Here is a 14523-nt window from a genome sequence, read left to right as displayed (position 1 = left end):
CCCAATGCACCAAAAAATAAATAAGTAAAATAAGTAAATTTATTTTTAAAAAAACCAACTTATCTAACATTTCTGGAGGGCTGTTTGGAAATATGTATCAAAATTTAAAACATGCATAATACCTTTAGGAATGAATCCCAAGGAGATAGTCAAGCATAGCTATTATATTAGGATAAACTGGATTAAGCCACAATTATTTTTAAAATCCTCAGATCTCAGTGGATTGACAAAGATATATTCCTTCCTCCCACTACCTGATCATAGCAGGTCAGCAGGAAGCCTTACTCCTCATGGTCACTCAGGGACCCAGGTCACATGGAGACATGGGCCCCTCTTGACCCATGATTCCATGATCAATAGAACAGGAGAAGGTAATATTGAGAGTCAAGTGATGGCTTTTATTTATTTATTTATTTAGGCCTCGCTGAGCGGCTTGCAGGATCTTAGTCCCCCAACCAGGGATCGAATCCGGGGCCCCCACAGTGAGAGCACCAAGTCCTAACCACTGGACCGCCAGGGAATTCCCTGGCTTTTAAAGTTTCTACCTAGGATTATCACAAGTCACTTTGCTAAGGAAACTGGCCAAAGTGGTAAGAAGGCCATGCCTAATTCAAAGGGTAGAAAAGTATAATCCTGCCATGTGCCTGGAAGGAGAACTCAAGTACTTGCCTTAATGACCACTACGGGCATTAAGATGTAAGTACAAGGTTATCAGTTAAAAGTTGCTGTCCACTGCAGGTCACAGTATTAATAGTCTAGAATTAAGCAATCCAGGGCTAGAACAGCTGTCCTAGGAAGTCGTCAAGAACCCAGACCCCTTCTAGCTTCTCCCTTCATCGTCCACAGTTTATGGCTTTCATCCTAATGGCGACAGTATGACTGTTCCACCTCCAGCCATCACATCTGAGTTTCAGGCAGAAGGTAGTGGAAAGGATAACCATAGCTTTCCTTGGAGATTTATCCATCAGTCTTCCACTTATATCTCATTAGCCAGAATTGAGTCACTGCCAGCCCCACTGTAGGCGAGTTTGGGAAGGCGGTGAGTTTTTTTAAACTGGGGATTTTGTTGTCCTGAATGAAATCAGAGTTATATATAATAGTGGCAAATTAGAAACAACTAAATATTAATCTTCAAAAATGTTTTCCTGGGGCTTCCCTGGTGGCGCAGTGGTTGAGAGTCCGCCTGCCGATGCAGGGGACACGGGTTCGTGCCCCGGTCCAGGAAGATCCCACATGCCATGGAGCGGCTGGGCCCGTGAGCCATGGCCAGTGAGCCTGCGCGTCCGGAGCCTGTGCTCTGCAACAGGAGAGGCCACATCGGTGAGAGGCCCGCGTACCGCAAAAAAAAAAAAAAAAAAAATGTTTCTGAGGTGTAACATATATGCAATAAGGACCTCAAATCTAAACTTTTACAGCTTGATGGATTTTTACATATGTACACCCCTGTGTAAGCATCACCCAAATCAAGATAGAGAACATTTTCAGTACCTCAGAGGCTCCCTTATGTCCATTCCCAGACAAAATGCCCCCACACAGGTAACCACTCTTCTGACTTCTGTCACCACAGATTACTTTTGCCTATTCTTTAACTTTGTGTAAATGGAATCGTATCGTATGTGCTCCTTGTGTCTGACTTCTTTTGCTCAACTGAATATTTATTTTTAATTTTATGTAAATTATGGCATACATAGAATAATATGCAATCATTAAAAACAAGCATAGAACCATATTGCTTGGCATAAAAAGATGTCCTTGATATATTATTGAGCTTTTACAAAGGTTACAAGAGTCTGTTTTACATTAAAGGACTTATTTATGCAAAATTGTATTTATACATCTTATATGCTTAGAGAGAAGAGTTTGAAATAATATTCACCAAAGTGTTACCCTGTTATTTCTGGGTGTTAGGATTAACATAGTTTTAACTTTCTCTATGTTCTTCTTTGTTTGATTTGAATATTTTTTAAACTTTTAGTTTTGGAATGATTTTGAATTTACAGAAAATTTGCAAGAACAGTACAAAGAATTTCTGTATAACCCTAACCTGGCTTCAGCAATTATTAACATTTTGCCATATTTGCTTTTATATATATGTATATATTTTTCCTGCCTGAATCATTTGAGAGTTAAGTATCATTCATCATATTCATTTACCCCTATATACTTAAGTGATTATTTTCTAAGATCAGAAATTAACCACAGAATAATTTTTGAAATCTAGGAATTTAACATTGATATAATATATAATCTGTAGTCCATAATCAATTTCACCAGTTGTCCCAATAACATCCTCAATGGTGATTTTTTGTTTTTTTAGTTCTCAGGCCTCTTTAGCCATTTGAATTTTTTATGATGAGTAGATAACATTTTCATTTTTAAAAAGGACGTGAAACCACTTGCATTAAGCAAGTAAAACAAAAGAGAGCTTATCTTCAAAGCCTAGCCTACCTGGAGCTGGGGTTGACCCTTCTGCTTGTGTCTCTTGACGTGTCCAGGGCAGCTGTGAAGTACTGCAGTTGATAGACCTTGCGACCTCGCCCTTCTACCACAAGTGGATCTGGCAGCACCTGCAGCTGATAGACGACAGACCTCCAAACACCCACCTCAAGGGTAAGCCGATATCCACATCCAGCAGCCCGCAGCACAGCAGGGGGTGCCTGATCCTGTGGGTACTCAGTGCCTGGTCCACAAAATCTTAGAAATCTAGAGCTGGAACGTCCTGGCAGGATAGACATCCTTCTTCTACTAGCTGTGGAAACCTGGTCCACGTGGCCCTCCGAGGTGAGGCTCCTGCCCACTCCTGCAGCCAATTTCAGCCTTTCCCCTTTGCTTCAGCCCAGGGAGAGGGGTGGAAAAAAGAGAGCTTGGAGCTAGACAGAGCCAGGTTTGAATACCACTGATTAGCAGGGTGATTTTGGTGAGTACTCAAGCCTCTGGGCCTGGTGTCTTGGGGTCTGTCGCTGGTGTCGTGGTTAAGAGCATAGGCCCAGGGCCAAGCTATGTTTGAATTCAGGGTCCTTCTCTTACTAGCTGTGTGGATACTGGGCAAGTGATTCCATGTCCCTGCACACTGATGCCCTCAGAGTATGTAAAATATGACTCATGGTCCCTGCCTCATAGGCTTGTTATAAAATTAAGCAAATGAATATATAATGCTCTTAGAACACTACCTAGATGTATTAGTATATAGTAGATGTTCACTCTCATTATCACACAGGTTACTAGGAGCACCGAATCAGATCATGTGTGCATAGGGCCTGGGAGGTGCTCAGTAACTTTCAGCTCTCTTCTCATGTCAATTCTTTTTTTCTCTCTTTTCCATTGCTAATCCACCAGAGAAAAAGCTACATCCCACACATTTTTCCCCCCCATTTTTTTTTTTTTTTTTTACTGCAGCAGGATACACATAACGTAAAATTTACTATCTTAACCATTTTTGAGCACACAGTTCAGTGGTATATTCTTTTTCTTACCTGCCTTCTTTTGGACTATTATGTATGATGCCATTTCATTTTCTCTGTTGGCTTATTAGCTCTAACTCTTTGTCCTTTTATTTTAGTGGTTGCTTTATAGTTTGTTGAACATACCTTTAACTTATCACAGGCTACCTTCACGTGATATTATGCCACTTCACATACAGGATCAGAACCTTACAACAATATACTTCCATTTCTCCCTTCTCAGATTTTGGGCTATTGTCAAATGTTCTACCTTCACATATGTTAAAAACCTTACAGTACACAGTTGTCACTTTTGCTTTAAACAATTATCTTTTAAATATATTTAACTAATAAAAACAAAAGTATTTTATATTTACCTATGTGGTACCATTCCTGATGTTCTTCATGCCTTTGTATAGGTCCAGATTTCCATTGTACAATTTCCTTCTGCCCAAGGTATTTCCTTTAACATTTCTTTCAGCTTTTCTATGTCTAAAAATTATTTTGTCTTAATTTTTAAAAGAAAATTTTTGTTGGGTATAGAATTCAAGGTTAACAGGGTTTTGTTTTTGCTCAATATTTTAAAGATTTGCATTAAAGTCTGTCTTCTCGCTTGCATTGTTTTCCATAAGAAGTCTGCCAACCTTCTTATCTTTGTATAATCTCTTTGCGTAACTTTGTATATTCTTTGTACGTAATAATGCCTTTTTGCTATGGCTGTTCTCTTTTCTTCCAATTTTATTGAAATATAATTGACATACAGCACTGTGTAAGTTTAAGGTATACAGCATAATGATTCAACTTAAATACATCATGAAATGATTACCACAATAAGTTTAGTGAACATCCATCGTTTCACATAGATACAAAAGAAAAAATAAATTTTTTTCTTGTGATAACTCTTAGGATTTACTCTCTTAATAGCTTTTGTATATAACATACAGCAGGGTTAATTATATTAATCATGTTGTACATTACATCTCTGTTACTTAGTATTTATCTTATAAGTAGGTGTTTGTACCTTTTTAAAATTTTTTATTTATTTATTTTTGGCTGCGTTGGGTCTTTATTGCTGCCCGTGGGCTTCCTCTAGTTGTGGCAAGCGGGGGCTACTCTTCGGTACGGTGTGTGGGCTTCTCATTGCGGTGGCTTCTCTTGTTGCAGAGAATGGGCTCTAAGCGTGCGGGCTTCAGTAGTTGTGGCACGTGAGCTCAGTAGTTATGGCTCACAGGATCTAGAGCGCAGGCTCAGTAGTTGTGGTGCATGGGCTTAGTTGCTCTGTGGCATGTGGGATCTTCCCGGACCAGGGCTTGAACCCGTGTCCCCTGCATTGGCAGGTGGATTCTTAACCACTGCACCACCAGAGAAGCCCCAGATGTTTGTACCTTTTGACCACCTTCATCCAATTCCCCCTCTGCCCTTCCCCCTGCCTCTGGTAACCACAAATCTGATCTTTTTTTCTATGAGCTTGTTTATTTTTGAAGGGTAATTGACCCATGACACTATGTTAGTTCCTGGTGCACAACATAGTGATTCGATATTCCTGTACATGGTAGAGTGATCACCACTGCCCTGCCCTGGTTGGTTTAAAATTTTTCTCTTTATCAGTAAAGATCTTATCAAATAAGCAATTTGGTCACACTGTGCCTTCACAAAAATTTTGTCATGTTTCTGTGCTTGGGGTTCATTTAGTTTTTTGGATCTTTGGGTTTATATTTTTCATCAGATTTGGAATGTTTTGACCATTAAAAAAATTTTTTTTCTATCTTTCCTTCTTTCACCTCCACTTTGAGGATTCCAATCACATGTATATTGGACTGCTTGAAGTTGTTTCACTGATGCTCTATTAATTTTTTGTTGTTGTCTTTTTTCTCTCATTTTTGATCATTTTTATTGCTATGTCTCCAAGTTCAGTAGACTTTCTTCTGCATTTTCTAATCTGCTATTAATCCCATCCATGTATTTTTCATTTCAGACCTTGCAGTTTTCATATCTAGAAGTTTGATTTGGGTCTTTTTTTTTTCTTAAATAATTTCCATGTTTCTGCTTATATACACACAATTTCCTCTTTGGAATACAATTATAATAACTGTTTCAATGTCCTTGCATACTAATTCTGTTATCTGTGTCATTTCTGGGTCAGTTTCAGTTTATTGTTTTTTTCTCTTTATATGGTTCATATTTTCCTACTTCTTTGCATGGTTGGTAACTTTTCACAGAATGCTAGAAGCTGTGAATTTTGGGTGCTACATATTTAAAAATTCCTGTAAATATTTTTGAGATTTATTCTGGGATGCAGGTAAGTTATTTGGAAATATTTTGATCTTTTAAAGACTAGCATTTAGGCTTTGGTAGGTAAGATCAGAGCAGTGTTTAATCTAGAGCTAACTTTGCCCCATTCATGAGACAAAGCCATTCTGAATATTCCACAGGTGCCCACGGCTTGTGACGCTTTCTATTCTAGCTATTGAGAATAGTAACTATTTCTGGTCCTGTGTGAACTCTGATTATTTATCCCTCTAAACATTTTGGGTGGTCCTTTCCCCAGCCTTAGGTAGTATTTTTGTATCTATTACTGCATAACAAATTATCCCAAAACTTAGTGACTTAAAACAATATTTGTTATCTCTCAGTTTCTGTGAGTCAGAAATCTGAGCGTGGCTTAGCCAGCTGCCTCTGGCTCAAGTTCTGTTGTGAGGTTGCAGCTGTCTGCCAGGGTTGTGGTCTCATCTGAAGACTCACTTGAGAGGGACCCACTTCCAAGTTCACTTACGTGGCTATTTGCAAACCTTGGTCCCTCACCTTGTGGGTGTCTCTACAGGGCTGTTTTATGACATGGCAGCTTGCTTCCCCAGGAGAGAGAGAGAGCAACACAGAGTATACCCAAGGCAGAAGCCTTTTAAAACCTAACCTCAAAAGTGATATCCCATCACTTCTGCTATATTCTATGTATTAGAATCAAATCCAGCCCACACTTAACGGGAGGATAGTACACAAATGTGTGGCCATCAGGAGGTGGGAATCACTGAGGGCCATCTTAGTGGCTGCCTAACCACTGGTGGTTTCCTAACATCATTCATGTATTGCTCAGTACTCAGCTGAGACCAAAGGGGACCCTCGGAAGATCTTCAGAGTTCTCTCTTTCTGCAACTCTCTCCTCTCTGGGACTCTGCTCTGTGAACTCCAGCTGCCTTGTCTTCCCTGGACTCACTTCTGTCTCATTAATTCAGAGAGATTGCTGGGCTCCTCCTGGGTTTCCCTTTCCTGCACCATTGCCCAGAAGGTCTCTAGGTGGTCAGCTGGGGCAATAGTAGGGCTCAGCCCATTTGTTTTCTATCTTTCAGGAATAATGGTTCTTCATGGCCTGATGCCCAGTGTCATGAAAGCCACATTTTTCATGTATTTAGCCCAGTATTTTATTAGTTTCAGGTGGGAGGGTAGTCCCTGTTACTCTGTTTGGCTGGAAGCAGAAGTCTAGATCTATGGTTCTTAATAGCTGGGTTTTATTCTCTTGTATGGATATACCACAATTAAACCAATTACCTTTTACAGATATTTTGGGTTATTTCCAATTTTTCGCTATTACCCTACTGTGGTGAATTTCCTGGTGTGTTTATCTTTGCATACTTGTGCACAAAAATATATGGGATAAATTCTTAGAATTACTGGATCAAGTAATTGGTTCAGTGTGTACTGGCTATGCACATTTAAAATGTTGATAAGTATTGCTAAAATGCCTTCTAAATAGGCTGTACTTAGGGCTTTTTTTTATATATGCTACGTTTTTCTAGGCCTACTCCTTGTGTAGTTAGAGTTTATTTCTATTAACATTAATTTTAATACTAACACTGGAGAGGTTTTTTTTTTTTTTTTTGGTCGTGCTGCACAGCTTGTGGGATCTCCATTCCCTGACCAGGGGTTGTACCCAGGCCACGGCAGTGAGAGCCCAGGATCCTAACCCCTAGGCCACCAGGGAACTCCCAGAAGATCTATTTTTTAAATCAATATCATTAAGGTTTCATTTTCATACAATAAAAGACACACATTTAAAGTGTGTAGTTCAATGAATTTTAACAAATTTACATCTGTTGTAACCACCACAATCAAGTTATTGAACATTTCCGTCACCCCCAGAAGTTCCCTTGTGCCCCTTCCCAGTCAATCCCTATCCTTCACCCCTGGCCCTGGGCAACCACTGATCTGCTTTCCATCACTATAGGTTACATTTGTCTTTCCTAGAGTTTCATGTAAATGGAGTCATATAGTATGTACTCTTTTGTATCTGGTTCCTTTCACTCAGCATAGTGTTTCTGAGTGGTATTCTCTTGGAGATCTTTTTATTTTTTAAAAAATTTTATTTTATTTATTTATTTTTGTGGGGGGGCTGCATTGGGTCTTCGTTGCTGTGCGCGGGCTTTCTCTAGTTGCAGTGCGCGGGCTTTCTCTAGTTGTGGTGAGCGGGGGCTACTCATTGCTGTGGCTTCTCTTGTTGCGGAGCACAGGCTCTAGGTGCATGGGCTTCAGTAGTTGTGGCGCATGGGCTTCAGTAGTTGTGGCTAACGGGCTCTAGAGCGCAGGCTCAGTAGTTGTGGCTCACGGGCTTAGTTGCTCCATGGCATGTGGGATCTTCCCAGACCAGGGCTTGAACCCATGTCCCCTGCATTGGCAGGCGGATTCTTAACCACTGCGCCACCAGGGAAGCCCCATGTTGGAGATCTTTTTATTAATGCTCACAGAGGACCTATTATGTTCCAGGCACTGTGTTAGGCATAGCACATACTTTATCTGTAATGCTTACAATAGTCCTAGGAGGATTCCAGGAGATTGAGACTTGTCCAAGGTTCTATGGCTGGTCACCCATTTATTTTTTATTGCTGCTCCTGCCCCCAGTCCCAGTTTGAAAGCCCAGATAAATGTGATCTGTTAATAGAAAGACATGAGCTTTGAATCAGAAACAGCTGAGTTCAAATACAAGCTTCAGCCCTTTCCTGGGTGTTAAACTCTGCTTCTCATTTTCTCTCTTAAATAAGGCTAATGACATTTGTCTAGATGTAATGGATGTAAAGGCTCTCGCTCAGGACCTGGCACAGAGGGACAATAGTGGAAGCCAGTGTTTTTCTTTCCTGTTTTTCTTAATTCCCCCGTGCATCAGACTAGCCACACAGGAGATTGTGATATACCTCCAGACACCTCCAGCACAACCCTCATGTATGCAAAGACCCATTAATGTGTTTTCCTGTGCTTTCTCTAACAGATCTGTCTCCTGTGGAGAGATTTAAGGAATTCCAGATCAGGTCATATCCTGTACAGGATTTTAGTTTTCTGAAACTTCTGCATCTCCGGAAAGCCCAGGAACAACAGGGATCCAGCTTCAGTAGGAAGATTAAAACCTCAGGAAATACTCTCCCAAAGACCTTGGGCTCAAAGATCAAGTAAGCTTTGCCCTTGACACATAGAATGGTCCAGATTCTGGTTGAAAAGGGGGATATAACTTACAGGGCAGAATGTCAGGGATGCTGGGGAGGGGGCGGAGGTAGCAATCACAGCTTGACCCCAAAGGTTGGGATGTGTGCAGAAGGCAGCCTACAGAGGTCCTAGGTGTGATATGGGGACTGCCTTCCCTGCCTCCAGCTCACAGGGCCCCTTTAGGTGGTGGCTGCTTCCTTTCTCAGGGAACCCATCTGAAGAAGAAGGGGCAGGACACAGTTTTTGGTGATGACATTCTGTTTGTATATCACTGGGCCTTTTTGACTCTGAGCTTCTTTTTTTTTTTTAAACATCTTTAGTGGAGTATAATTGCTTTACAATGGTGTGTTGGTTTCTGCTGTATAACAAAGTGAATCAGCTATACATACACATACATCCCCATATCTCCTTGACTCTGAGCTTCTTAAGAAAAGTCTGCTCATTTAAGGGAGGCAGTAGATAAGTGCTTTGGAGTCAGTCCAATCTGAGTTCGAATCCTGGCTTGGCCACTTACTTTAGCTCTGTGTCCCTGTGCAAGGGACTTGACCTCTCTAAGCCTCAGCTTCCTGGTCTGTAGCTAACAGCATCTAAGTCTCAGTTTTGTTGTAAACCAGCAGTTAAATGAGATAATGATAATTATAGCTAACACTTATGGAAATGACTCTGTGCCTGGTACTGGATTATCTAATTTAATTCTCCCAACAACCCTACAACGTAAGTACTGCTATTATCACTCACATCTTTCAGGTGAGAAAACCAAGGTACAGGGAGAGATTAAGTTATTATTCAAGGTCACACGGATAGAAAGTGGCAGAGTCAGGATTCAAACCTGAGCAGCTTGTTAGTGCTCAGTCTTGCTATCTGGTATGATCGTCATGACAGAAACAAGGTGGATGCACAATGAAGGCTGTGCTTTTTGCCTTTCCTGGAGAGGAAGGGACACTCAGTGGGCACTGGCCTAGAGGCAGCTCAGTGCCCGCCCCTTCATTACATATGAAGTAAAAATATCATACTAATAAAGGCATCAGTGTCACAATCTCCCTGGTGCCCAGATCCAGCCTGCTTGCCTCCATAATGAGCACCCTGTGGTTGCTTTGTTGTTGGGTTTTTTTTTTTTTTTTTTTTTTTTTTGCGGTATGCGGGCCTCTCACTGTTGTGGCCTCTCCCGTTGCGGAGCACAGGCTCCGGACGCGCAGGCCCAGCGGCCATGGCTCACGGGCCCAGCCGCTCCGCGGCATATGGGATCCTCCCGGACCGGGGCACGAACCCGTATCCCCTGCATCGGCAGGCGGACTCTCAACCACTGCGCCACCAGGGAGGCCCTGCTTTGTTGTTTTTACCTCTGATGGATACTCTTTCCAAAGGATCCAGTGTTTGAAATCCCAATCCTAGTTCTTCTGAAGGTAGAGATGGAACAGACTTAGTTTCTCTGCTGTAAATAGTGAAGAAAAAGGGGACAGGCTGTCCCCACAGTAAAAAATAAAAGACATAGGCTGGGCATGTCCTGGGAGGCAAGAATGGAAGCCTACCTTGTGTATATGTTGGGTGAGTTCAGCTATGTTCTCAGCTGATGAATAATCTTTTCCCTGCCTCTAATCCAGATAGCATACTTTGTCTCTTCCTTCTACCTAGCCTGAGACCAAAGAAAGCACAACAGGATTGCCTGTGTAAAAATCACTCCAAAGTGAACAAAGTACCGAGTCTACAGATCACTGAGGGAAACCCATTTTTGTAAACAAACAAATGAAGCCATCTCTTCTCTGCCTGCCTCTCAAGAAGAGCCCCAACCTCTGCTGTGTCCCCAGGAGGACAGAGCTTACTTACTCTTTCTCAAAGTAGTCTGTTCCATTTTTAGACAGGTCTGACTTAGAAATCCCTTCCTTGTGCTGAGCATTAAGTCAGCCAGCCTGGACTTCTCACCCATCAGGCCTGGCTCAGGTGCATGTCTTCTCCCTATTAAACCTCTCCAAATCCTGACAGTCGGTTTGTCCAGGGGCTTGATTTTCTGTTTTCTCACCACCTGGGAGAAGGGAGGTGCGATCTCAATATGCAGTTGAATGGGGGCTGCTTATCCAGGGCTTCATGAACTGGCTGTGTTACAAATGAGTTCTCTTTAACAAGGTGTCAAATTTCAGATCCAGGTGTCCTCATTTCATCCAGTGTCCCATGATTGATACGAAGTATGGTGATCTCCCCAAGGAGGCTGCAGTGGGGGCCTACATGAAGATCCACACCGTGGAGCAAGGAGAAATCTTGGTAAGTGTGCAGAGAGCCTTGTTCACAATAGAGTGTGTAACACGAAGGGCTGGGGGTGCTAAGTAATGAGAGTAAATGTTTAAAATCATCCTGTTCGAAATTCGGTGATATTAAGGAATATTGTTGATTTTTTTAAGATATGATCATGGAGGCCTCCCTGGTGGCGCAGTGGTTGAGAGTCTGCCTGCCGATGCAGGGGATACGGGTTCGTGCCCCGGTCCGGGAGGATCCCATATGCCGCAGAGCGGCTGGGCCCGTGAGCCATGGCCGCTGAGCCTGCGCGTCCGGAGCCTGTGCTCCGCAACGGGAGAGGCCACAACAGTGAGAGGCCTGCGTACTGCAAAAAAAAAAAAAAAAAAAAAAAAAAGATATGATCATGGTATTGTGGTTATGTTTTTTTGTTTTTTTTTTTTTTTTTATAAATGTCACATCCCTCAGGCTGGACTTCTTCTTTTTTTTTTTTTTTTAAATTTTTTAAATTTTTTGGCTGTGTTGGGTCTTCGTTTCTGTGTGAGGGCTTTCTCTAGTTGTGGCAAGTGGGGGCCACTCTTCATCACTGTGCACGGGCCTCTCACTATCGAGGCCTCTCCTGTTGCGGAGCACAGACTCCAGACGTGCAGGCTCAGTAGTTATGGCTCAGGGGCCTAGTTGCTCTGTGGCATGTGGGATCTTCCCAGACCAGGGCTCGAACCCGTGTCCCCTGCATTGGCAGGCAGAGTCTCAACCACTGCGCCACCAGGGAAGCCCTGTGGTTATGTTTTTTAAAGAGTCCTTATGGGACTTCCCTGGCGGTCCAGTGGTTAAGACTCTGCACTTCCATTGCAGGGGACATGGGTTCTATCCCTGGTTGGGGAACTGAGATCCCACATGCCACGCAGGGCAGCTATAAATAAATAAATAAATAAATAGTCCTTATATGTAGGAGATACATATCCAAATGTTTACAGATAAAATGATATGACATCTGGGACTTGCTTTAAAATAATCCAGGAACAAGGCAAGGATGTCCCTTCTCACTACTCCTATTCAACATTGTTTTGGAAGTTCTAGCTAGTGCATTAAGAAAAGGAAGTTAAACACATACAGATTGGGAAGGAAAAAATATAGCTGTCTTTGTTTGCAGATGACATGATTGTCTATATAGACAATTCTAAAGAATCAAAAAAACAAAACAACAACAACAACAAAAAAGAACAAATAAAACTTCCTGGAGCGAATAAATGATTATAGCAAGGTCACAGGGTATAAGGCAATGAACAATTTTAATTTGAAATAAAAAAACACAATGTCATTTACAATAGTAACAAAAAATGAAATACTTAGGTATAAATCTAACAAAATATGTTCAGGATCTATATGCAGAAAACTATATAACTATAATGAAAAAATTCAAAGAAGATATAAATAAATGGAGAAATATTCTATGTTCGTGGATTGGAAGACTCAGTATTGTTAACATGTCAGTTTATTCCAACTTGATGTATAGATTCAATGCAATCCCAATCAAAATCCCAGCAAGTTATTTTGTGGATATTGAAAAACTGATGCTAAAATTTATATGGAAAGGTGAATGTAAACAAACTGATAAATCCATACAATGAAATATTATTTGGCAATAAAAAGAAATTAGCGGGGCTTCCCTGGTGGCGCAGTGGTTGAGAGTCTGCCTACCGATGCAGGGGACACAGGTTCATGCCCCGGTCCGGGAAGATCCCACATGCCGCGGAGTGGCTGGGCCCGTGAGCCATGGCCGCTGAGCCTGCGCGTCCGGAGCCTGTGGCCGCTGAGCCTGCGGTTCCGGAGCCTGTGCTCCGCAATGGGAGAAGCCACAGCAGTGAGAGTCCCGCGTACCACACAAAAAAAAGAAATTAGCTAAGAAACCATGAAAAGACATGGTAAAATTAAATAAATATTTCTTTTTTTTTGGCTGCACCAAGTATGGCTTGTGGGATCTTAGTTCCCCAACCAGGGACTGAACCCGGCCCCAGCAGTGAAAGCCCAGAATCCTAACCACTGGACCACCAGGGAATTACCTAAATGAATATTTCTAAGGGAAAGAAACCAGTATGAAAAGATTAAGTATTGTATGATTCTAATTATGTGACATTTTGGAAAAGGCAAAAATATGGAGATAGTAAAATGGTCACCAGAGGTTTGGAATTCAGGGGGAGGGATAAATAAGTAAAGCACAGGGGGTTTTTAGGGCAATAAAATTACTCTGTAATTACTGTAATGGTGGATACAAAACATTAAGCATTTGTCAAAACCCATAGAACTTTACAGCACAGAGTGAACCTTAATGTATGCAATTTGTAACAACAACAAAAATCATTTAGGAGATGGGGAGGGGGATCCCCCAGGAAGAAATGCAGACTGAGGAGAGAATCTAACAATATTACAAATCGGTGAAACAACTTCAGTGAAGAGGATGGGAGAGAAAGGTCCTGACCTAAGTAACGTTGGAGATGAGTGGAGTCTCTAAGACTGAAAACAAAAGGAACTGCACATGAGCACTGTACTCTATGACAAAGTTTTTTCCATGGGTGTGTGGATTAACAATGCTGATACTGCTGTACGTGTATACTGAAATGTATCCATTAAGTAAATGAATGGCAGAGGGTAGGAGCCAGGTTTTTCACCACTGGAGTGGAAATATACAGATACGCAAGGGGAGGAGGCTAGAATGATCCATGTGGTAATGGGTTAGAGTTACAGACATCATGTGAACTTATGTCTATCGTAATATAGATACAGATGGTTCCATAAAGAAATATTTATAGATATATGTATAAACATGTATCTTTTGCTCTGTTAGCCGACAGGGCCTACAAGAAATGACACACCAGTAGCAATGAGCACACATAGTGCCCAGATCTTGGTTCCTAATACCTTTCTTCAAAAGAAACAAGGGCTCTTTGGTTGAGTCTAGAACCAGGACGAGACATATATGAGTGAGCCTGGAGCCTTTTGTAGTGCCAGGAAGTAAGGATGTGCTGGGGAGAAAATCCCTACATTGACGGGAGTGGGCATATCAAAGAAACACAGGGGCCAACTGAAAGAGCTCCCAGTGGCCAAAGCTGGAACAATCAGAACAACTAAATAAAGTAGTATTGGATTATAACCCAAAGTACAAAATAAACATCTGTAAGGACATACTGATATAATGCATAAATAATGAATAAATTAATAAACAGGGGGGAAAAGACAAATCTCCCATGCGGAAGAATTCCAAATAATTATGTAGACACTCTGCCCTGAAAGAGAGGGTATATAACTCACTGCTCCTTAGGTGTGGGCTGCACATAGTGACTTCCTTCCAAAGAGTACATGATAGAAAGAAAAAAAGAATAATTTCACAGAG

The 14523-nt window shown here is 41.7% G+C and overlaps 1 protein-coding gene across 2 annotated transcripts in view; it reads left to right on the top strand.

Annotated features, from left to right (window-relative positions):
- Positions 1-14523, top strand: part of CNBD2 (cyclic nucleotide binding domain containing 2) — a gene marked incomplete at both ends in the record, with an annotated part of 73055 nt that overhangs the window by 36916 nt on the left and 21616 nt on the right. For both annotated transcript variants that reach the window (XM_082645053.1, XM_082645052.1), the window contains 3 exons: positions 2496-2610; positions 8695-8872; positions 11042-11162. In XM_082645053.1, coding sequence (XP_082501179.1) covers positions 2496-2610; positions 8695-8872; positions 11042-11162 — 414 coding nt within the window. The remainder of the gene's footprint in view (positions 1-2495; positions 2611-8694; positions 8873-11041; positions 11163-14523) is intronic.

Source organism: Mesoplodon mirus (genome assembly GCF_964341445.2).
Source record: "Mesoplodon mirus genome assembly, chromosome: 15".
NCBI lineage: Eukaryota > Metazoa > Chordata > Mammalia > Artiodactyla > Ziphiidae > Mesoplodon > Mesoplodon mirus.
This window is presented reverse-complemented; position numbering and strand designations above follow the sequence as displayed.